Source organism: Andrena cerasifolii, chromosome 3 (genome assembly GCF_050908995.1).
Source record: "Andrena cerasifolii isolate SP2316 chromosome 3, iyAndCera1_principal, whole genome shotgun sequence".
In the NCBI taxonomy this organism is placed as follows: Eukaryota; Metazoa; Arthropoda; class Insecta; order Hymenoptera; family Andrenidae; genus Andrena; species Andrena cerasifolii.
The window spans coordinates 790,686-814,423 of NC_135120.1; the positions used below are offsets into that span (position 1 = coordinate 790,686).

General features: G+C 42.5%; 2 protein-coding genes across 3 annotated transcripts in view; one reads left to right on the forward strand and one right to left on the reverse strand.

The window, feature by feature from the left end:
- Positions 1-23,738, reverse strand: part of LOC143367054 (dnaJ homolog subfamily C member 5) — a 357,446-nt gene that overhangs the window by 74,206 nt on the left and 259,502 nt on the right. The window lies entirely within an intron of this gene.
- On the forward strand, positions 18,368-19,271 carry LOC143367148 (histone-lysine N-methyltransferase SETMAR-like). The gene is given in 3 exon segments (XM_076808733.1): positions 18,368-18,519; positions 18,521-18,568; positions 18,659-19,271. Coding segments are annotated over 3 exon segments (813 nt in total).

The following is a 23,738-nucleotide window of genomic DNA, read 5'->3' on the forward strand; positions in this document are numbered from 1 at the left end:
TTGTACTAGGCTTAGTTTAGAGTAACTAGTTTTCTTTTATTTAGTTTTAACGAATAGTAGACAGCTTCTATAGCTCCGCCTAGCTTTTATAGTTCACTTGCGATTTGTAATAAAACAGAACTTTTGTACCGCGCGTACACGTTTAGAATCCCGTTTCCCCTTTTTCAAGCACTGCGGTTCTCTCTCTCGTTCTAACTAGCGTAGTAAATGACCAGAAAATGCATGAGTTAAGGACCGACTCCAGGCAACCGACTACCAGAATATTTAAAGGGCCTGCTTCCGCGACAATTGTCGAGATGCTATGCCTACTATTTACATACATGTACATAACGGAACATGAAAATTATAGCAGTTTGAAGAAATTTTAGTTTTAATATTTTACATAAAAATGTGCACTGAAATGCTTGCAAAAAATCGAATAATTGAAATATTAAAAAAATCCTACGCTAGAGCATAGATAATATATTCCTATTTATATATCTTTTTTGTATTTCCTTTTCAGATGATCCAGTCATTCCCGGGTGTGTGGGCCAGTTTTTTGCAGTGCTCCGGGAAGCTATTATGTAAAATTTTTGATAAAAAAAATTTTTTTCTAGCAAAATAAAAACTGCATTAAAACTATATAAAAAAATCCAAGCCCAATATTTTTATTTATACGAACAAAAAATTCCTAATTTTGTCTTTTGTTAGTGGTTTGATAGTGGGATCTCCCCTTAAGAGATCTGGTTCGGTGTCCTAATAGACTGATTAAATCTCTATCGTTTTTTGATATTACCGATTGTTTGGGCAAATTATTTTTGATATTCCAGATTTTATTTTTATCTATATTGCGCTTCAAGGCTTTTAGTGCTAAATAGCATCTATATGTCGAGGGGTGATCCCTTTGTTTGCAGTTAACACAAAATAGTGTTAATAGATTCTCTGGGCAGACTCTGTGTTATGGAGCATTTGCGTCTTTGATGTGTATTGCCGCGTTTTATGCCCCTAAAATTTAGAGCACAGTTAGACGAGGCATGACAAAACCTTTGATTGTGTAAACATTGGATAATATTTCTTATTTGTAGTTTTTCGCATTTTACTCTGGGTAATAAATATATTTTATCGATTATAAGACAGAGGTATCTGAATCTGGTGCAAAATTCATTATTATCATTAGAAGATTATAGTTACCTTATTTAGAGTTATTTGTTACGAATGGTGATATTTCAGTTAACTTGTTATTAGCCTATTATGTGTCAATTCCTTTAGCTCTTGTTCAATTTCGGTTTTACCGGGTTATGGATCGATTTCTTTTAATAGAAATATATATGGCTTCAGTTCTTTCAGCGTAAACGCATATTATTTAACTTTATTATTCAGTAATAATTGCTTAATTGTACTGAAACCATTTAGAGAATTTTAATAAATGGAGTGTCTCGTGTCTGCTAAATTTTGAATGGTAAACTTACCTCTCTTATGATTATCTGTTAGGAATTTCATTATACAAGGTGTTACTCCTTTGATAGTCAATACTCCAGGGAATGATTTTGCAGGCGAAAATAAGACAAAAATCTAGAGTGATGAAATAGTGGTAAAGGCTTCATTTTTTAATTATCAATGGTTAAAGATTGGCTTCTGGAACGCCTGAATCATGGCGTGCAGTGGCGGCTGACGTACGACAGATTTACCCTGTAGAGCGCATACTTACCCACCTCACCGAAACTATGATCTATGGTACTTTGTAATGTGGTACGAAGTTCTTGCGACAATTTATGAAAAAACACACACGTCACGTTGTACGATATTAATGCTGCCTACTCGCAAAAATCACAAGGGCATATCAAAACCCGCCCAACGGGATTCTCAAGTAGAGAGGGTGAATGCCATTTCGAAAGAAAATTTTGCCTTTAAAAATCTCCCACACGCACCGCGATTGTCCCGTACGTGAGTGAGCACTTAATTACATACACGCACCGCGATTAATTTACTCGCAAGTGTCCATGTATTCACGCATTACACAAAGACCTAACTGCCGCTTTACAAATTGAATTCAAGAAGTCGATCGAGGCTTATTGGACCAATACAATCAAAAAAATTGACTACAGTAGACAAAAATAAAGTAGACAATTCATACGTATTCATCGCCCCGTTAGATAAACTAAAAATTATGGGAGCTTTTTACGAGGCCATTAACTCTCCTCGTCATCTAAATTCTAACACGAGGTTGAAAGAGATTGTCGATGAGACGGTAGGGACCCTTAAACGAGATTTCGACAATAAGAGAACATTAGGAGAGACCATCACTATGTTTTGCGAGCGGAATTCGGCTATAGATCCGACTCCCATTTTAAATACTTTACACCCTTTCTGTTGCCCTGCGGAGGTAGCTCGAGTGCTCAGAGGGCTCCTCAACAAATCCTCCAGCGGCCTTGACGGCATCCCACCGATCGTGTTTAAACACCTTCCTTTGAGAATAATAATCAACTTAACTATACTGTTTAACAATGCCATCAATCATAGCTGTTTCCCAAGCCTATGGAAAAATGCCAAGGTGCTGCCTGTCTTAAAGAAGGGCAAATGCTCTTCAGATCCTTCTAGCTTCAGGCCTATCAGCCTGAAGCCCAGTATTAGTAAAGTCTTTGAATTGGTCATTAACAACAGACTAGTAAGGTTCTGCCATGACAAGAAAATCATCCCTGATTACCAATTTGGTTTCAGGAATCGCCTTTCTACAACGCATGCTGTGCACAAATTCCTCTCTGACGTAAATCTCCAAGTGGGGGCTGGTCGATTAGTTGCGGCAGCCTTTCTTGACATCGAAAAGGCTTTCGACTCGGTGTGGTTGAACGGTCTAGTCTACCGATTACATAAGAAGGGGTTCCCACAATGGTTATTAATGTTAGTATGGGATATGATCACGGGCAGGACCTCCCGCACGTGGGACGGCGCCGCATTCTCCCCGGACATGTTCAATGTGACCGAAGGGCTCCAACAGGGCACTGTTAATTCGCCCCTATTATTATTTAATATTTTCCTTAGCGGACTCCCGAATCTCCCCGGATTTAACGACCAGAGAGGCGCTGGCCTCCTGTCGTTCGCTGATGATGTAGTCGTCTACGCGACTGGGAGCAGGGTCGAACCACTTCAAAACAAACTAGACACCCTGGTCGATAATATTAACAAATATTATGGGGCCTTTAACTTGAGACTAAACCCGCTAAAATGCGAGACTGTCCTATTTCGCGAACATCTTGTCGGCCTGTAATCGAGAACCGAGGCCGGGTCCAATTGTTTTCAAATCTCGGCCACAGTCCCTGGCACTTTTAACAAGGTTCTTGTCCCCCACGTCCAGATGGTCAAATATCTGGGCATCCACCTGGACTATCTCCCACGAGAGAACGCCCACATTGACCTCCAATTAGAGAAGGCTCGTACAGCCTTTCGAGCTAACGGATGGTTGTTCCACAACAAATACCTCAGTAACAGGGCGAAGATCATTCCATACCTTCTGTTGGTACGACCAATCATAACATTCGCGGCTCCAATACTTTGAATACTTAACCACACCGTCGTAGAGAGGATCTGAATCTTCGAACGTAAGATTTTTAGAGCCTGCCTGCACCTATATCGTTCGCAGACCTCTCACTGGCAGCATTTTGTCAGTAATCGCACACTTTATGACCGAGCGAATATCCCGAGGATTGATCTCTTTATGTTAAGGTTGACCCCAGATTATTTTAGTACTCTGCCCTCCATCGAAAACGCGGCCTTAAGGCCCCTACTTATCCGTGACGAGGTCCTTACCTGTAAACAGCTCGCTTCCGGGTACTTGTCGCCTCAGGCGTTTATTTCCTGCGATAGCTGGGGCATGATCCGGGACGCTAATAACGTTCCCCTAATATTCCATTGGCGCCGTAATAAAGTCAATAAAAGACTGGCGATCGGACCAACCGATGCCCTACCCGATAGTGAGAAATTCATGTTCTCTACAGGGTGTCCCAAAAATGTCAGAGTTCCTTGAAAGGGGTGACTCAGGGGGTGATTTGAAACAACTTTTTCCTTAGCGAAAATATTGTCCGAAGCTTCGTTAACGAGATTTTAACAAAAACCCCCGACCAATCAGAGCGCGCGCCTTCCGCCCGAGCTCCCGTTGTAGCGTTGGCTACGCGGCAAGCGGCTGCGCTTGTACTACGAAGGTATGAACAAGCAAGTCGGCATGCACCGAAGGAAATCGCGTTACACAGTTTTATTTTAAAGCGAAATCTTAAATAATAATTGTTTGAAGTGAGAGGACAAGAAATACGCAAATTTCGTTTTCAAATAAGGCATAAACGAAACGGTAATTTAACAAAAAAAAAGTGTGACAAGTGATCATAATTCGTTATTGAGGTAAAAATCCGTAGTTTAATCACGGCCAACATAACTAAATTTAAAAAATAATATTAGGTGTATGAATAAATTCTTTCAGACTGGATTTACATAATCGGTATAAAGCAACCGAATTTCTATCGCAGTGATATTCGTAAGCTACCAGAAAATTGGCAAAAGGTAATTAACAATAATGGAAATTATTTCGATGATTGAGTTGTTTTTATTTTTTTTTTTTTTTAAATCAAACTGTTATTGAACCCTAAAATCGAACAGAATTTATTTCTACACCTAATAATCACTAATAAATTAAATAACACTCACACCTACGGGCATTCCTTTTCTTCCTTTTCGGAAACCTGTGTCACTAAGTAGGTCACTGTGCCGATCCTGGTCATCGGTGGACGAAAAGATTTATGGTAGGGTTGCGCCCACTGCTCAGCTGATCGCAGGTATAACACCACCCGAAGGTAAGGATCGCAACGTCAAGTGCATCCGGGTTAATGTACCGAATATTCACTTCACTGCACGGCCACTAACACTGATCACTTAATTTACTTTTCATGGAACGTGTTGTTCCTACGTTATAAAATTGGTGGCCCCGAAAGGGGCCGATTACTGTTAGTTGAGCAGTTGCTCGATGTGACCACCCTCAGCGTCTATGCACGCCTTGCAGCATCATGACTCCGTTGAGAATGATCTTGACGCCAAACGCCGAATCGTATCCTCGCTGGGGGTATGGATGTGCGGGTATTCCCGTGCAAACGCTCGCACAGTAGCACTTGCGTCCCCGTTGATCCGGGCGTACACCCAGAACATGGCGTAACATTCTTGAGCGGAGAACATTTCTGGGACGAGATTGCTAGCTGACTGACAGGATTTTTTCCAAGCAACTTCCTCTACCCCCAAGTAGTTTCTCTCGTTCCATTATGAGTTAACTCCCACCAGAACAAGAGGCTTTAGGTAAAAAGAAGCCAGCACATTTTCGAAACACACGTTCCTTGCAGATGTGCAACGAACGACCCATCCTACACTTTCACCTAAGTCCGCGCTCCGTTCTTTTACTGCGAATGTACCCGTTGCTTCGAGATAGACAGCAGACACCACGTGTTTCGGTTCAAAAGGGCCCGAAGAGAAGAGAAACAGAAAGTCCTCGAGTTGCTATAAAGAAGAAAAGGCATACCAACCCTGTTTCCGTTTTCCAATATCCTGAGTTCACGTCAGCTACGAGGCGGAACCAGCTAAGTCATAAATTACCCAAAACAAATCGTTCTCTACCGCCGACTCGCAGGACAATACGGTCACAAACCGCGACCCTGGCGAAATCCTTTGGCCCATCAGCCTGATTAATTTTAAATACGTCTCGCGGAGAGATACAGGAAGAAAGGGGGTAACTCGTTTACTGCGTGTAGTCCCGCCTGCTTCGTGTTTCCTTCAAATTAAAGACCGATCCCTTATCTCTCGAGTATAAGCACGTGCTAAAATTACCAAACAAAAGCACGCGTTGACGTATTCCGTGCGAGAAAAGGTGGGCATCAATTCCGATTGGTCGTAACCTAACCAATCTGCCCTGCATCTCTCCCAAACGGCCACTGTTTTGAAGAGGCCTTCTTCTCAGCCATGTCTCCTCCCCAAGGCCCACCAGTATAAACACGCGCTTGAATTTCAAAACAAAAGCACGCGTCGACGTATTCCGTGCGAGAGAAGGTGGGCATCAGGGAGGGGATATTTGCTGTGAAGAGGGCCTCTTCAAAACAGTGGCCGTTTGGGAGAGATGCAGGGCAGATTGGTTAGGTTACGACGATCTCTTATACTCGAGAGATAAGGGATCGGTCTTTAATTTGAAGGAAACACGAAGCAGGCGGGACTACACGCAGTAAACGAGTTACCCCCTTTCTTCCTGTATCTCTCCGCGAGACGTATTTAAAATTAATCAGGCTGATGGGCCAAAGGATTTCGCCAGGGTCGCGGTTTGTGACCGTATTGTCCTGCGAGTCGGCGGTAGAGAACGATTTGTTTTGGGTAATTTATGACTTAGCTGGTTCCGCCTCGTAGCTGACGTGAACTCAGGATATTGGAAAACGGAAACAGGGTTGGTATGCCTTTTCTTCTTTATAGCAACTCGAGGACTTTCTGTTTCTCTTCTCTTCGGGCCCTTTTAACTCATAATGGAACGAGAGAAACTACTTGGGGGTAGAGGAAGTTGCTTGGAAAAAATCCTGTCAGTCAGCTAGCAATCTCGTCCCAGAAATGTTCTCCGCTCAAGAATGTTACGCCATGTTCTGGGTGTACGCCCGGATCAACGGGGACGCAAGTGCTACTGTGCGAGCGTTTGCACGGGAATACCCGCACATCCATACCCCCAGCGAGGATACGATTCGGCGTTTGGCGTCAAGATCATTCTCAACGGAGTCATGATGCTGCAAGGCGTGCATAGACGCTGAGGGTGGTCACATCGAGCAACTGCTCAACTAACAGTAATCGGCCCCTTTCGGGGCCACCAATTTTATAACGTAGGAACAACACGTTCCATGAAAAGTAAATTAAGTGATCAGTGTTAGTGGCCGTGCAGTGAAATGAATATTCGGTACATTAACCCGGATGCACTTGACGTTGCGATCCTTACCTTCGGGTGGTGTTATACCTGCGATCAGCTGAGCAGTGGGCGCAACCCTACCATAAATCTTTTTGTCCACCGATGACCAGGATCGGCACAGTGACCTACTTAGTGACACAGGTTTCCGAAAAAGAAGGAAAGGAAGGGAAGGAGTGCCTGTAGGGGTGAGTGTTATTTAATTTATTAGTGATTATTAGGTGTAGAAATAAATTCTGTTCGATTTTAGGGTTCAATAACAGTTTGATTTAAAAAAAAAAAAAATAAAAACAACTCAATCATCGAAATAATTTCCATTATTGTTAATTACCTTTTGCCAATTTTCTGGTAGCTTACGAATATCACTGCGATAGAAATTCGGTTGCTTTATACCGATTATGTAAATCCAGTCTGAAAGAATTTATTCATACACCTGATATTATTTTTTAAATTTAGTTATGTTGGCCGTGATTAAACTACGGATTTTTACCTCAATAACGAATTATGATCACTTGTCACACTTTTTGTTGTTAAATTACCTTTTCGTTTATGCCTTATTTGAAAACGAAATTTGCGTATTTCTTGTCCTCTCACTTCAAACAATTATTATTTAAGATTTCGCTTTAAAATAAAACTGTGTAACGCGATTTCCTTCGGTGCATGCCGACTTGCTTGTTCATACCTTCGTAGTACAAGCGCAGCCGCCTGCCGCGTAGCTAACGCTACAACGGGAGCTCGGGCGGGAGGCGCGCGCTCTGATTGGTCGGGGGTTTTTGTTAATATCTCGTTAACGAAGCTTCGGACAATATTTTCGCTAAGGAAAAAGTTGTTTCAAATCACCCCCTGAGTCACCCCTTTCAAGGAACTCCGACATTTTTGGGACACCCTGTATGTCAATCCCCAACAGGGACTATAACGACTTCCATCGCCTGAATTTCGAAAAATATTGGTGGGTATCCATCGACAGCCCTCATTTGAGAGAGCTCAGGGACCGTAAGCTTGCCCGCTTGCGGGACGCCGCCCCCCCCCCAGTCTGAATAATCCCATAAGAATCCTGACTGAGTGCCAGTATTCTTATCTATTGCGCGTTGGGTATGCGGCGGACCCCTTTGACTGTTGGACCAGTGGACTCGCTGGCTCCTTGCTCACATGTACATTTCTCTATACCTCTTACTTTGTAAATAGTAGCTTGTAAGTTTAGTCTGTAAGCCCAATTATTTATACACAGCCCAAAGAATGATGCAGGGGTTTTTCCCTTACTCAAATGTAAGGAGCTCTTTTTCCCCCACGCTCACGTCCCTCACTGTGGGATCTTTTAGTCATTAGCACCCAGTTACTTGATTAGTTTTAAGGTCGTCTTAGCATATCTATGTCATATAGTATTAAGGCGGATCCGGTGTAATACAAACATACGGCCCTTTACTGGGCAGAGCAGCACGGGGTGGCTGCGGTGGTCGGGCGAACCCCCCCCCCCCCCGTGCGACTCTGACCCTCTGAATGACTGGCAATTTTTCTATTGTGTTTTTGGTGCCTCTAATTTGTTGACTGTACATGTTCTTCTAATAAACAACCTTTTATATAAAAAAAAAACTATAGTTACAATAGAATAAATGTTAAGTATTGTAGTATTGTAGTAAATGTAGTAAATGTAGTATTTTTGTTTATACATAAATAATTGAAGGTTATATAGATTATTAAAGTCAAAATGATCGTTCGGGGCTGGTTGACTAATAAAGTTCATAAGGATTCAATTGTTATTTTGTTATTCGGAAAGCGATTTTTGTTTTGTTTACATTTCATTATGTTATAAATTCATTATAATTAATGTTTAAGTTTAAAACATTTTCAGTTTATTATTAAAAAATGAACGAAAGATAATTAATATTTTATAATGAAACAACTTTTGTGACATTGTGTTATTACAATTGAGATAAGTTGCTAGTAACATTTTCTTAACTGATTGCACAGATAGTCGACCTACCCCATACTTAAGTCTACCAACCCCTATCATGGGGCTGGTTGACCAGCATGGAAGGTGTTAGAAAAAATTAAAATACCTTAATTGTTGTCACATGGAAGGGGGATGAAGGGGGTGCGAGTGGATAGGGAGTGAGTGGGGAAGGTTGGGGAAGAAGTGAGGAAGGTAGGGGTTTAAAGGGAAAAGGGCTGGGATAGTGGGTGACGACATATGGAGAGGGATAAGGAAGCGGTTTGGAGGTTAGGTCGAGGGATAGGTGTTGTTGTGGCGGGAAGAGGAAGGCAGAGGAGCAGGTAGAGAAATCTATCGGACAGGTGAGGAAGTAGGGAGAGCTGACAGGAAGGCGGGAGGTTTGAACGGGAGTGAAAGGAAAAAGGAGGTAGGATAGAGGATTAAGGGCAAGAGTTAAGGAGACGTCGGAGGGTAGTTCGAGAGGAGGTGGGCAAATGGAGGGGGGTAAGGGAGAAGAAGGGAAAGAAGGGGGAGGGGGAAAGGAACAGGAAAGGAAAAAGGAATGCAGAAACGTGAGGGAAGACAAAGAAATGATAGTGGGAGTAGTGTAGGCAGCTATGCGGGTAGTCTGGATAGTTGCGGTGGAAAAAAGAGGAAGGAGAGAGAGGAGAAAGAAGGGACGGAGGAGGAAAGGAAAAGAGCAGGTTTCAAAAGGAGTGGGAAGACGTTGAGATCGCCGGAAGGAGGGGAGAAACGAAGAAAGAAAGGAGATGGGAAATGTGGTGGGGATGTTAAGGGAGATGATGAAGGAGATTAGGAAGGAAATGAGGGAAGTGAAAGAGGAGATGATGAAGGAAAGGGAGGAAAGAAGAAAGGTGATGGAGGAATGGAGACAGGAAAGGAGGAAATGGGAGGAGGAAAGAAGGGAGGAGAAGAGGCGGAGAGAAAAGATACAGGAAAGGTTAGAGAGGATGGAGAAGAGGCATCCCTCTCGGTTAGGGGTGGAGGAAATGATAGGGAAGATAAAGAAATGGGAAAGGGATAAGGAAGGGAAGGGTAGTATGGAGGGACGGGTGGTGGGAGAACTGGAGGATTGTTGGTTAAGAATGAGAAGGTTGGAGTTAAGGGGACTAGGCAGTCAGAAAGTCGATTTTTTTGTTGTTGTATTTTTCGAAAGTACTACCCTTCCCGAGTAAAATGCCGTTTGGTTTATGTTAAAATTCGCAAAATTAAGGATTTTACAGCCGGAAAGGTCGAGCGCATCATAAACCGTTTCTGCGCGCACGCAGGTAGACTAATTCCTCTTTCGAAACTTTAAACGCGTTTTTCTCGGAATCATATTTCCTCTTCGTTTTGCAGTGATTGCAAAAAAACGGAGGTACAAGTCGATTTGAAAAAAATTCAGCATATATGAAACATGTCTAGTTACGACCTGAACCTACGCATAAGTCTGTAAAAACTTCTGCTTTGACAAGAAAAAAATATAATGGCTCTTTTCCCTGGCGAAAAAAACAAGTTTCTTTAAAATTTGCCGTTTTAAAGCCGCCATTTTTATAACTTTGATTTTTTTCTTTTTGAATAGGTTCAGGGCAGAATGGGGGTCAGGGCAAAGTATCAATTTCAGAGGATATTTCAAATTCAATTTCTTACGGCCAGAATCACTGCAAAATTACAGCGGCTGTAGAAAAAAACACCTATATATCAGGCAACTGTGGCGCTGTCATACATATGTACATATTATTAAAATAATTTTTTTTTTACTGTTTATAGTATTAACAAACATTACCCAAAAGTACTAGTCACAATTTGTATTCATCTCCTTGTAATTAATTCGCAAAAAATACTTGATTTTCGAGCGATCTGACTGCCTAGTCCCCTTAAAGCAGGACAAGAAGGAAAGGGAGGAGATAAGAAACACTGTGGCGGTAAGGGGGTTGGGGGCAGAGGGAATGGAAGAGGAGAAGGAGGTGAAGAAGTTGTAGGCAACGATGGGAGTGGTGAAGAGGGGGGGATAAGGGAGGTGAGGAGGTTGGGGAGGAGGGGAAATGAGGGGAGCGGATTGATTTTGGTGAAGCTGAGGAGGAGGGAGGAGAAGATAAAGGTGATGAAGGCGAGGGAAAACCTGAGGGGCAGGAGGGAAAGGATAGATGGTGATATGACAGACGAGGAAAGGAAGGCGAGGTGGAAGGTGGAAAGAGAGGCGGAGAGGGAGAGGGAGGGAGGAAAGTAGGTACAGGTGGGATATATGAAGATGTGGGTGAACGGGACAGTCAGAAGGTGGGATGAACTAAGAGAAAGATGGGTGGAGGAACAGGGAAACGAAGGAAAAGGGAAAGGGGGAGGGAGAGGAGATAAAGGGAGGAAGGGAGGAGGACAGAGTAGGTACAAGGTTGCATTCTGGAACAAGACAGGGTTGAGGAACAACGATGGGGATTTTTGGAAAGGCCTGGAGAAGTGGGACGTGAGAGTGTTGATTGAGACGTGGATGGAGGAGGGGGGTATGGGTGGGGAAGTGTGGAAAGGAGGCTATCTAGGGGGTATGTGTGGGATAGGTAATGGGCGCGGAGGGAGAAGGATGGGTAGGGCGATGGGAGTGAGGAAGGGGCTGGAAGTGGGGGCGTAGGAGGAAGGAGAGAGGGAAGGGATTATGACGAAAAAGGTGAGGATGAAGGCGGAGAGATACTGGGAGGAGGAGGAGAAGAGGAGGTGTAGAATATGTGGGCAGGGGGAGGAGTCGTGGAAGCATGTTTGGGAGGTGTGTACAGGTTGGGGGGTTGAGAGGGGGTGGCAGGAGGCGGTGATGGAGGTATTGGGTGATGAGGGGGAAGGAGAGGAGTGGATGAGGAGATTGGATAGCGGTATGTGGGGGGTGGAGGGCGGAGGTGAGTGGAGGATTATGAGTGGAAGGGGTGGCGAGCGGAAGCGAAGGTCCGAGAGGCGGAGGAGGGTGCGTGTGCGTGCGTGAGAAGGCGAGGGTAGGGTGGGGAGGAAAGCGAGCGGGCAAGCGAGCGAGTGGTGTAGATGTAAGGAAATAGATTAAGATAGGTTAAGTTAGGATAAGGTAGATGTAAGGGTATAATGTTAAGGAGACGGATGTATGGGAGATTATAACCACTAGGGGAATAATAAAAAGATTACTACTAATTGTTGTCACGTTAAAACAACTTCGGGTTGCAAAGTCGCCGGCGTAATCGGCGTCACTAAACGTTTTCAGTTCCTCACAGTTTCGCTTATAGGTGATTCCAAAACCGCTGGTCCCTCGCAGATACCGGAAGATCCGCTTCACATCGTTCCAATTTCTTTTCTCCGGTTTATCCATGACTCGAGCAGCCTTGCTGACAGCAAATGCAATATCCGGACGCGTTGCAGTTGCCAGGTATATGAGACTTCCGATGGCCTCTCGATAGGGAACCTTCCCTTCGAGTTCGTTGAAGTTTGAGCTCTCTTCACGATTTGCAGGCGTGGACACAGGATTTGATTCATCCATTCTGAATCGTTTTAATATTTTGTCCGTGTACTCCTTTTGATTAATTGAGATCGATCCATTTTTCACGCAGTCTATTTGCATACCAAGAAAATTTTTCAGCGATCCGAGCGTTATTTTCAATTCCCCTTTCAGCAATTTCAGGAAATCTTCAATTTCCGCCTCATTGTTTCCAGCTATCAGTCCATCATCAACGTAGATTACAGCGTACAGGGAGCTATTTCCACTGTTTCTATAGAAAAGACAAGGATCAGCTGAGCTCTTCTTCAAACTAGCCCTTTCCATGAATTGTGTGAGGCGTTCGTTCCAGCATCACGGAGCCTGTTTCAAACCATAGAGGCTACGTTTCAATCGACACACTCGATCAGTCCCATCTTCAAAACCCTCAGGCTGCTCAAGGTATATTTCCTCCTGAAGTATACCGTATAAGAAAGCAGTTTTAACATCGAACTGCTTAAGCTTCATGCCTCTCGAGGCAGCTATTGCAAGAAGTGTACGAACTGTATCATATCGCGCTACAGGACTAAATGTTTCATCATAGTCAATACCCTCTTTTTGCGCATAGCCCTTTGCAACCAGACGAGCCTTGAAGCGAAACATTCCATTGTCGGACTTTTTTACACGAAGAACCCAACGATTCTGAATTACCTGCTTACTGGTAGGTCGTTTAACCAATTCCCATGCCTCGTTTTCTTTTAATGATGACAATTCTTCCAGCATTGCTTGATGCCATTTCTTGCGATCAGGTGAGTTCATTGCTTCAGCATGTGTGCTAGGACTTGTATCCTGAATATTTGTGCTCGTTTCTACTAGCCAAGCAAATTCTCCGTTGCTCATCCACTTTGGAATCCTCTTACTGCGAGTACTTCTTCGAATATCAAAATCTTCTTGAGCCAATTCAGTTTCTTCTTCGTTTTGATCCTCCAGGCTTCTAAAGGATTCATCAGCTTCATCTTCATTGCTGTTGCTAGCATCTTCATTGCTGTTACTTGCATCTTCATTGCTGCTATTTACCTCTTCATTGCTGCTACTTTCCTCTTCATTTCTGCTATTTACATTTTCATTGCAGCTATTTTCCTCTTCATTATCAATGCATATAAATTCTGTTTGCATACTGCATACAACCTCCTTTTTTGAATACTACATCATGACTGCATACTACTTTATTTCTGGATGGTATCCAGACTCTGTATCCATCTTTGTCATTGACATATCCGACCATGTGTCCAAACACTGATTTCTCACCGAACTTCGACCGGAATTGTTTCTGTATGTGCACATAGCAGGCAGTACCGAAGATCCGCAAATGATCCAGTTTTCCCACTTCTCGATTGTACCACAATTCATATGGTAATTTGTCACCAGCTGCTGTTTTTCCAGATAGATTTAACACATACGCTGCCGTATTGCATGCCACAGCCCATAGTGACTTAGAAAGCTTAGTTGCAAGAAGCATAGAGCGTGCTGCTTCAACGATCGTACGGTTCTCCCGTTCCGCAGTACCGTTTTGTTGAGGTGTATATGGTGGAGTCATCAGATATTCAATTCCTTTTTCTGCAAGTAGTTTGGCAACTTCTTTATTATCGAATTCTTTTCCACCATCAGAACGAAAACGCTTTATAGTATGTCCATTTGTGATCGCCTCATTCAAAAACTGTTTAAGTGCACACACTTCATTCTTCTGTTTTAGGAAGAATATTCTTCGAAACTTGCTGAAATCATCTTTGAAGCAGACGTAATATCGAGAGCCACCCAATGAATTTGCTGACATTGGTCCGTTTACATCAGCATGTATTAATTCTCCGACCTGTGTTGCTCTATTTTCGCGCCTCTTGAATGGCAGACTATGCATTTTTCCCAGCATGCAGCCGTCACAAAGTTCCTCATTCGCACTAGCCACATCAATGTCCATACGTTTTAGTATTTGTTTTACATGTCTTTTATTTTGATGTGCAAAACGTTCATGAAACACTTGTAATGTATCAGTCACAGAAGAAAGATTAACTTGCACGGCTTGATTCGGTTTCACAACTCGCATTTTCATAAGATACAATTCATTGTTCAAGTATCCAGTTGCTACAAATCTTCCAGTATGCCCTTCTTTAACTTGAACACCTTTCCTGTCAGGCAGGACACTGAAACCGTTTTGCGCGACTGCTTTAACTGAGAACAAATTCGCATTTGCATTTGGAACATACCAAACATTTTTCATTGTTCCGTCGTACCATCTTCCATGATGATATACTTGTATATGGATTGATCCTTGTCCATATACTTGCATTGTCACTTTACGCTTTCCTAATGAGACTATTTCAGGAAGTTGAAATTCCGTATATGATGTAAAGTTTTGCTTACACAGTGGTATATGGCGTGACGTACCACTGTCACAGCACCAGCTGTCCATATCTATGGTTCCACTCGTAGATGCTTCCATAATATGTGCTAAAAAATCACTGACTGCGTGTTTTCCTCTAGATGTACTTGCAGGTTCTATATTTTTCTTCTGAGGACATTCAGCAGCCCAATGACCGATCTGCTTACACCTATTGCACGGAAATTTCTTCTTTGCACGGTCATTTTTCCCAGAATTTTCTTTTCCACGGTCAAAATGTTTCTTCTTACCATTATATTTGGACACTGCAAATGCACCCGATATTGTGCTTTCCATACCTATTCCTCGCAGTTCAATTCAACATAGTTTCTCGATGAGAAGATTTAGTTTTTGTTTATCAGTAGGGATTGTATCCCATAAATCTTTGAAATTGTCGTATTCTTTGCCCAGCGTTGACAAGATACGACCATTCAACATTCGTTCTGAGAGAGTGTTTTCATTATGCTTTTCCAGTTCACCATTCAAATCGACAAATAACTTTTGCAATTTTGCGACACGTGTGCTGACATCTTCTTTTTCATCACGTTTGGCTCGAAAGAACGATTCGATGAGCATATTTAAACGTTGTGTACTACTGCGCTCGAAACGGGCACACAATTTATCCCATATTTCTTTTGCATTCACACACGTTAACACTAGTTCTGCGATTGGTCTATTTACTGCTCCTGCAATGTAGCTAGCCGCTTTTGCATCGTCTTTTTGCCATTCGGTTAACTCTTTTCTTTGTTGATCATTAGCTTCCACTGGCAATACTGGACACACACGTGAACCATCGACAATGGTTTCCAGTCCGTACGAGCGAAAAACCATTTTCATGTGCCATTTCCACTTCGCCCAGTTGTCAGGACCTTCAAGTTTTTCCACGAGTGCCTTGTAATCCACCGATGACGCCATACTTTCTTGTTCTTAAGCACATGTTTCGCATGTCGCAGGATTCAAAAACAATCCTTATGAAGAAACACCTTCCAATTATCCCTATTTTTCACGCTTCAGCGTGGCCTGGGCAAAAATGTACGCACTAACTGGCAGCCATAGAAGAAAGCAAACCTAACCTAAGGATTACTCGGCGGTGCCACTAGATGGCAGCGCCCATTACAGTGTTTTTCCCTTTTCTTCTCCAACAATATCCACCGATCCAGAGTGGCTATTACTTCTTATGTACTCGTACACATACACATTTGCAAGTAAAATAATCGCAGTGCATGTGTGTGTTTTAGTGGAAACTTGCAGCCAGGACAATCGCGGTGGATGTGTTCGTGTGTCTGTGATTTTTAAGGACAAAATGGTGTATTGGAAGTTGCATTCACCAACTCTACTTGAGAATCCTGATGGGTGAGTTTTGTTAAAGAATCTGTGAGATTGTGGATCGGATATTTATTCTTCCTCTTGATAGAACTGAGTTTATTTGACAGACCATGCACAATGATTACTTTGAAACTCATTTCTCTTTCGAGTTTAATAATTACGGGTCGCTTTGAAAACTATACTAGCACTCTCGGTTCTCACACACATGTGTTCTCTCTGGATGCCTGAGCCAGAAAAAGGAAACCGGGCGCTCCGATGAGTTCCGCTAATCAGTAATCAATTCCAGAAAGAGATATCGCTCGGTGACTGGTACGCGCTGCCATTGCGAGCTCGATATATAATACACGAGCACGAACTCATACATCAACAGGTTTTGATATGTCCTTGTGGATTTTGACGAGTAGACAGGTTTAAGGTCGATTTATACAGCCACCGAGGATAGGCCGGGGACGGGCCCGATCTTTAATGTCTCACAATGTGACGTATGTGCTTTCTATTATTAAACGAATTTATTTATCTTCACTCCTCTGTCTGCTTGTTTGTTTGTCCGTTTGCTTGGTTCAAATCTTGTAACTCAATTTTAACTCACTTCTACAAATTTAACGACTTGACACGTAGTTACGATGACAATAAAAAAGTTTGACAAACTCACTCACGAAGGGTTAAAAAAATTACATTCCGTACAACTTTAACCCATTTCCACAAATCAAATCGACTTGAAATTTGATAAAAATAATTGTAATTTGTTAAAGTATTAATTCTAAAATTAATTCTTAATTTGTGAATGTTCAGATGTACCTAATTTCAGTACTCGTTATTTACTAAGGGATATTTAAGTAAAAAATTTATAAGAAAAAAATTGGGTGCAAAACTCAAACACTCGAACGTAAACACTAACAGATATTAAAAAAAAAATATGTGAAACGATTTTGGTAATTATTTACTTTAGATTTTCATCCCCAATTTCGATAACCTTGAAGTATGATTCTAAATCACTTTTTCCTACACATGGTACGGTCGCTCGGTTTTAGTTTTCGAGATATTCGCAAAAACATTTAGTTAAATTTATGTTACGAGTACACTTCATTCTGGCGAAAAAATTGCGTAACATAATAAATAACGTGTGGTGTGAGTTAGGACACAGCACTTGTCATGTAAATTAACCCCCCGTGCTCCCGCACACCAAGTTATCAACATTCTAATAGAGTGATTCTCTCACTAGTACCCTCAAAGACAATGCCCCCGGCAATAACGCACCTCACTGAGTTTCAGTGCCTTCGCCGCCCGAGGCCAGGGAGGCCGTACAATGTTGCGCACTAAAAAGTGACGAATTTGAAGTGTTGGGTATTCCGCAGCACCGCCAGAGGTCGCTGCAGCGCATGGTGGAGGCCCGCGTGCATCCGGGCCCCAGCAGTTGCAATATGGCCGCTAGCCTATTCGTACGACGCGTATACTTGTACACCTTCGACTATTATATTAAAGTTAGTTTCCAGTTACCGTCGTGTTCACTCCGTCTATACATGCACCTTCCTCGTCTGCTTCGAAGGACCCAACAACTGGCGCTGCGGACTTGCACAATCCTAAACCTGTGTTTTTCAAGTGAGAATCGCGAAGCGTGGTCATCATGGCGGAAACCGCTGAACAAATTAAGGCTCTTACTGCAACCATTCAGAGTCTGCTTCAACTGCAACTCAATCAAGGCAGACTCTCAATTGCCTAAGATACAGTTTGTTGCGTTATTAAATAAATCAACCTGTCATGCACTACTTTTGTAGTCAAGAATCTAAATGTACACAGTGCATTCAAAAAGTTCTGGGACTGTAGCTATAGAAAAGGTGTTGTAATATAGTAAGTAATTATAATCTCGATACTTGTCGCTCCATCTATTGGTCGACAGCGAATTTGTACAACGATCTGAATCTAGTTGAGAGCGACTACGACTAGAATATATATTCTCTGTTCCTTTTCTCTTACACAAGACTGTAACGCAAACGAACGTGTTGCTGATTAGACTTTTGCCATACTATATTATACTTTGTTATATTACAATTAGTAACTCAGTGTTCAGTTATTCAACAACCATTCCAACACAAGGAACAAACGGTGCTATCTATCTGCGACCAATGAGATAATGTACTTCTATTGTTCCTTTATTTTTCGCAACGTGACGCAACTCGATACGTTTATTGGTTCGTGTTCAGTCAGTGTTCGAAGTGTATGTGATTTTGTTCGTTGTCACGAATCGTAAGCATGGAGCAACGTGCGGCAATCAAATTTTGTTTTCGCTGCGGTAAAACTGCAACTGAAACATTTGCTATGCTGCAAACTGCATACGGCGATTGTTCCTTAAGCCGCGGCAAGGTGTTTGAGTGGTATGTACGCTTTAAAAATGGTAGAGAGTCGCTAGAGGATGATCCGAGAGAAGAGCGCCCTTCCACAAGTGTAAAGGACGAGAATGTCAAGCGGATATGCTTTACTGGCCAGTAATCGTCGTCTGGCTATCAAAATGTTATCCGAGTAGACAGGTAGTAGTGTTGGCAGTGTTCACAGAATCGTACACGATATGCTCGGTAACAGAAGACTATGTGCAAAGTTCGTTCTACACAGATTGGCGCCGGAGCAAAAGGAGCAGCGCGTCATAACTTCCCGCTATTTCGTTGAATGGGCCGACAACAGTCCAGAATTTTTGTCTAACATTGTAACATGTGACGAGACGTGGTGTCTTCAGTATGACCAGTTCACTAAACGCCAAACAGCTGAATGGTGCTACCCAGGCGAATGCAGACCAACGAAAGTGAGAGCAACAAAATCAAAAGTCAAAACAATGCTCATCACATTTTTTGATTCACGTGGGATAATCCACCGCGAATTCGTGCCATCCGGGCAAACTGTAACAGGATCATTCTATAAAGCGGTATTAGACCGACTTTTGACGAGAATTCGAAGGGTTAGACTCGAATTGCACCAGTCTGGAGAGTGGTTTCTACTGCATGACAATGCACCAGCTCATTCCTCGTTGATTGTCTCCCAATTTTTGGCTAAGAAATCAATTACTGTGATTAATCACCCACCGTATTCGCCGGATCTAGCACCGGCCGACTTTTTTTTGTTTCCTAAGCTAAAGACCGTGTTAAAAGGTCAAGGATTTAATGACGTGAAGACCATCCAAAAAAAAAGTGACCGGGATTATAAACACGATTCCGAAAGAGGAATTTTTTAAAGCCTTCCAACGACTCTACAAACGATCCAAGATATGTATAGAGAGAGGTGGAGTGTATGTGGAAACTTAAATATTAAATTCTTGTTTTGATGAAGAATTGGTTTTTTATTTAATGGTGTCCCGGAACTTTTTGAATGCACTATGTACTTATTAGTGAAAAGGTAATGAATAGAAAATTATACAAGATTTATATGTGGCACGCCGTGACGCCATAAGCCATGCAACTCGAACACATTGTTAAATACAAAAACGGCAGCGACGACGCATCGGCCAAAAACAAAAGAGGAACACCTACTGTTACTGACCACACCGTTGGCAAACCCGAATTACATACACCGGGTGTAACTTTCTAACACAGTTAGTATTCGGATTTTTTAAGCAACAGTTTATATTATATACCCAGTAACCTGAATAGAAGAAGTCACGAGACTGTTCGATCCTTCCGCTTTATTTAGCATTTGATTCACGAGTCATAAACCCCATGAACATTAATGTTCATGGAGGAGAACGTACGAATTAGTCTGTAGCGATGCATAACGGCCGATATAAATTGTATGTAAAATGTGAATGATATTCTGATGCTTTATTTCCCTTCATTAGAAAGAACACACTACATACATTGAGAGGTATGATTGTGAATTACTTTCTCAATAAATAAATATCAACTCGTGTAACTGTCAATAAATCATAATAGCTAACGAGGAGACGTCTCTACGCCGCAACAATATTTATTAACGGTACCCTCCGGTACAACATTTTTGAAAAAATTGATATTTTTTTTGCATATTTTCATCATATAATACTTCAAGAATGCCAGGTTAAAGTCAAGACAAAAATTCGTAAAAGTATAGATAAGTGACCTGAGCGCGCTGACTTCAGCTGGTGGTCGAAAAAAACACTGAGTAAGGTATGCAAACTACACAGGTGACGATGACCCAAAAACCTTCAAAAACCTAATCGAAAAGTAACCTTATGGTGATAATTTTGTTACATGTGACGTCCCACTATTTTTTGCGCGGTCCTAATTAGAATTTTCCCGGTAAAATCACTCCACGATACCACCACCACTATCCCTAAAACTCAACTCTAATAAACCTCAAACCACTGGGCTATCCAGAAGAACCTTAGCGGTTCCCATCTCGCGATGGTCAGGTACGAAATCCCCTTCCCCTCTTCGTCTTACGAGGCACGATCTCCCCCACCGCATCTAAATCTAAACAAGTCCCTCGTTCAAAAACCCTCCTAAATCAAGAGCACGAATCACTCCCTAAAACCCCTCTTAAATCGAGACCACGTCTCACCCCCTCTCTAAAATCCACCAAATCAAAGCCGCTCTCACCCCTTTCCAACCAAAACACCCAAAATCCATCCAAAGGGGTTGAGTACCCCCTTTTCGGAGCTCTAAATAAGAGCCCCTGATATTCTCATATTGAGTCATCAATACATTTCAATTATATAACGCGTATTTTGCACATGACTCACGGTGCATACCCCGCATACCCCTCATGCCTGACATTCCGGAGCACCATATAAATACAAGGGACCCAGCCCCCGGAGCTCACTTTGGTACAAACCAAATATACTGGGTGTCCACGGGAAGACGGACAGCTGGATATCTCCTAAAGTATTGGAGATAATTTTTTTTTACATGGAATTGCATGGGTCGAGAGGGACAATTTATTGGCGCAGACGATTTTTTCTTCGATTATTATTTTAAAAGATACGATGGTCAAGTTCGGTTTCTTAAATGAAACTATTTTTTTTTAAGAGATCAGTTGATAGTGCGTTCCAAGACATATTCAATAAGCATTAATGTATACACTTTATTTTCACTGGTTTTTTAGATATTGCGCTTGCAAAATTACTGTTTGCCACTGGAAGAAAATCCGCAGGAATAGCAAGCACCGGGGGCAGTCTTGCTGGCGCCACGGGTGGCATTGTCCGTTGAAACCGATACCTACCTGCCAAAGGTCTGCGCCAAGACTGGCAGGCCCAAAGGCTGGACAATTCTTTTACGTCACGAATGCTAGGTAGGTACATCTGCGGTATAGAGAAGCGAACTGTTAATGTTTCAAAACATTAAAAAATTTACTTAGAGTTTGTACGCAAAGAGAAGTAGGAAAATTGAGTTGATAGCAATTCTACGCTCGGATGGCCGGTTCTTTTGGGAGGGATGCAAGTCGATTGGTTAGGGTTAGGAGGTGTACAAATTGCTAGACCAGATTGTATTAGGACCAATCGGATTTGCATCCCTCCAAAACGGCAGCTCTCTTGAAGCCGCCCTCTTCACAGCAATACCTCCTCCCCAATACCTACCTTTTCTCACGCGGAATACGTTAACGCATGCTTTTGTTTTGATATTGGAGCTCGTGTTTATACTCCAGAGATAAGGAATTTGTGCAAATTTTTAAGGAAGACCACGCGTCGACGGCGGGCTACCCCATTTCTTCCTGTGTCTCTCCAGGAGAAGTATTGACGGTGGATTGTAGGAGCGTAGATGTCTGGATGCCAGTTATTGAATTCAGGAGACGATAGAAACACTTTATTACAAAACGCACATGCACTATAATATTAAAGTAACTCGTATTTCTCTCGGGCAGGAGTACTGATAATACTTTGCGCAGACCGATTACACGGAGGGTAGTCGGGTCACACACTGCACACATGATACGAAGTGGTTCTGGAGCTACGCCCGTCGAAGGATGCGGCCTGGTACCCTGTGGCGAAGACAACATCCCGCAGTGCCTCATTGAATTTTATGGCTTTCAACCCTCGAATGGTTTGGAATACAATTAATAAATAAGAAATGTTCAGGATATCAAAATTTCTCATCAAATGTTTGCTTCCTTTCTTCATCGTATCGAAGGGGTTCCGTCGATTAAACACATACCAAATATCATGCAAATCGGACTACTTTGATACAAACAATTTGTATTTCCTATGTAAATTTTTATCGAAAAAAAAACATAAGGAATCCATTGGCGTCACGTCCCTTTCGATACGATGAAGAAAATAATTTCTTAATACGCTGTAATGGATATTTCACTCTCGACTGCGGGGGATTGACTTCAATTCGCTACGTTCGGCCCAGGATTCATAACATTTCCCGGGAAAAGCCATAAAATTCGGTGAGGCACTGCGGTTGTCCTCGCCACGGAGTACCAGGCCGCATCCTCCGAGGGCGTAGCTCCAGAATCACCCTGTATCATTTGTGCAGTGTGTGACCCGACTATCCTCCGTGTAATCGGTCTGCGCAAAGTAGGGCGCAAGTTCGATCATTATCAGTACTCCTGCCCGAGAGGAATACGATTTACTTTAATATTATAGTGCATGTGCGTTTTGTAATAAAGTGTTTCTATCGTCTCTTGAATTCAATAACTGGCATCCAGACATCTACGCTCCTACAATCCACCGTCAATACGTCTCCTGGAGAGACACAGGAAGAAATGGGGTAGCCCGCCGTCGACGCGTGGTCTTCCCTAAAAATTCGCACAGATTCCTTATCTCTCGAGTATAAACATGAGCTCCAATATCAAAACAAAAGCATGCCTTGACGTATTCCGTGCGAGAGAAGGTGGGTATTGGAGAGGAGGTATTGCTGTGAAGAGGGCCTCTTCAAGAGAGCAGCCGTTCGGGAGGGATGCAAATCCAATTGGTCCTAATACAATGTGGTCTAGCAACTTTCACACCGCTTAACCCTAACCAATCGAACTTGCATCCCTCCCAAATGAACCGGCCATTGGAGCGCAGAAGCAAGTGTAAACTAAAAGATTATTGAGGTTGAAAATTGAGTCATATTTTCCTACTTCTCTTTGCGTACAAACTCTAAGTAAATTTTATGACATTTTGTAACATTAACGGTGCGCTTCTCGATACCGCAGATGTACCTACCTAAGTAGCATTTCTGACGGAAAAGAATTGTCCAGCTTTTGGGCCTGCGAACCCTGTCGTAGACCTTTGGCAGGTAGGTGTCAGTTTCAACAGGCAATGCCACCCGTAGCGCCAGTAAGACCGACCCCGGTCCTTCCTATTCCAGAGGGTTTTCTTCCAGTGAAAATCAGTAATTTTGCAAGCGCAATATCTTAAAAACCAGTGGAAATAAAGTGTATACATTAAAGCTTATTGAATTTGTCTTGGAACGCACTATCAACTCAGGTCTTCAAAAAAAATAGTTCCATTTGAAAAACCGAACTTGACCATCGTATCTTTTAAAATAATAATCGAAAACAAATTTCGTTCGCGCTAATAAATGGGCCCCCTCGAACCATGCAATTCCCTATTTTTTTTATATTTTTATCGACAATACTTTAAGAGATATCGCGCTGTCCACTCCTTAGTGGGACACCCTGTATATGAGTGTAGTTATGGTGCGCGATTTTTGCTTAACCTTCCCTGATTGCCTTGTGCTACGAAGCTCGCCTTTGTGTCTAAACTCCCATCTCCCCTTGTGCTACGAAGCTTGTCTTT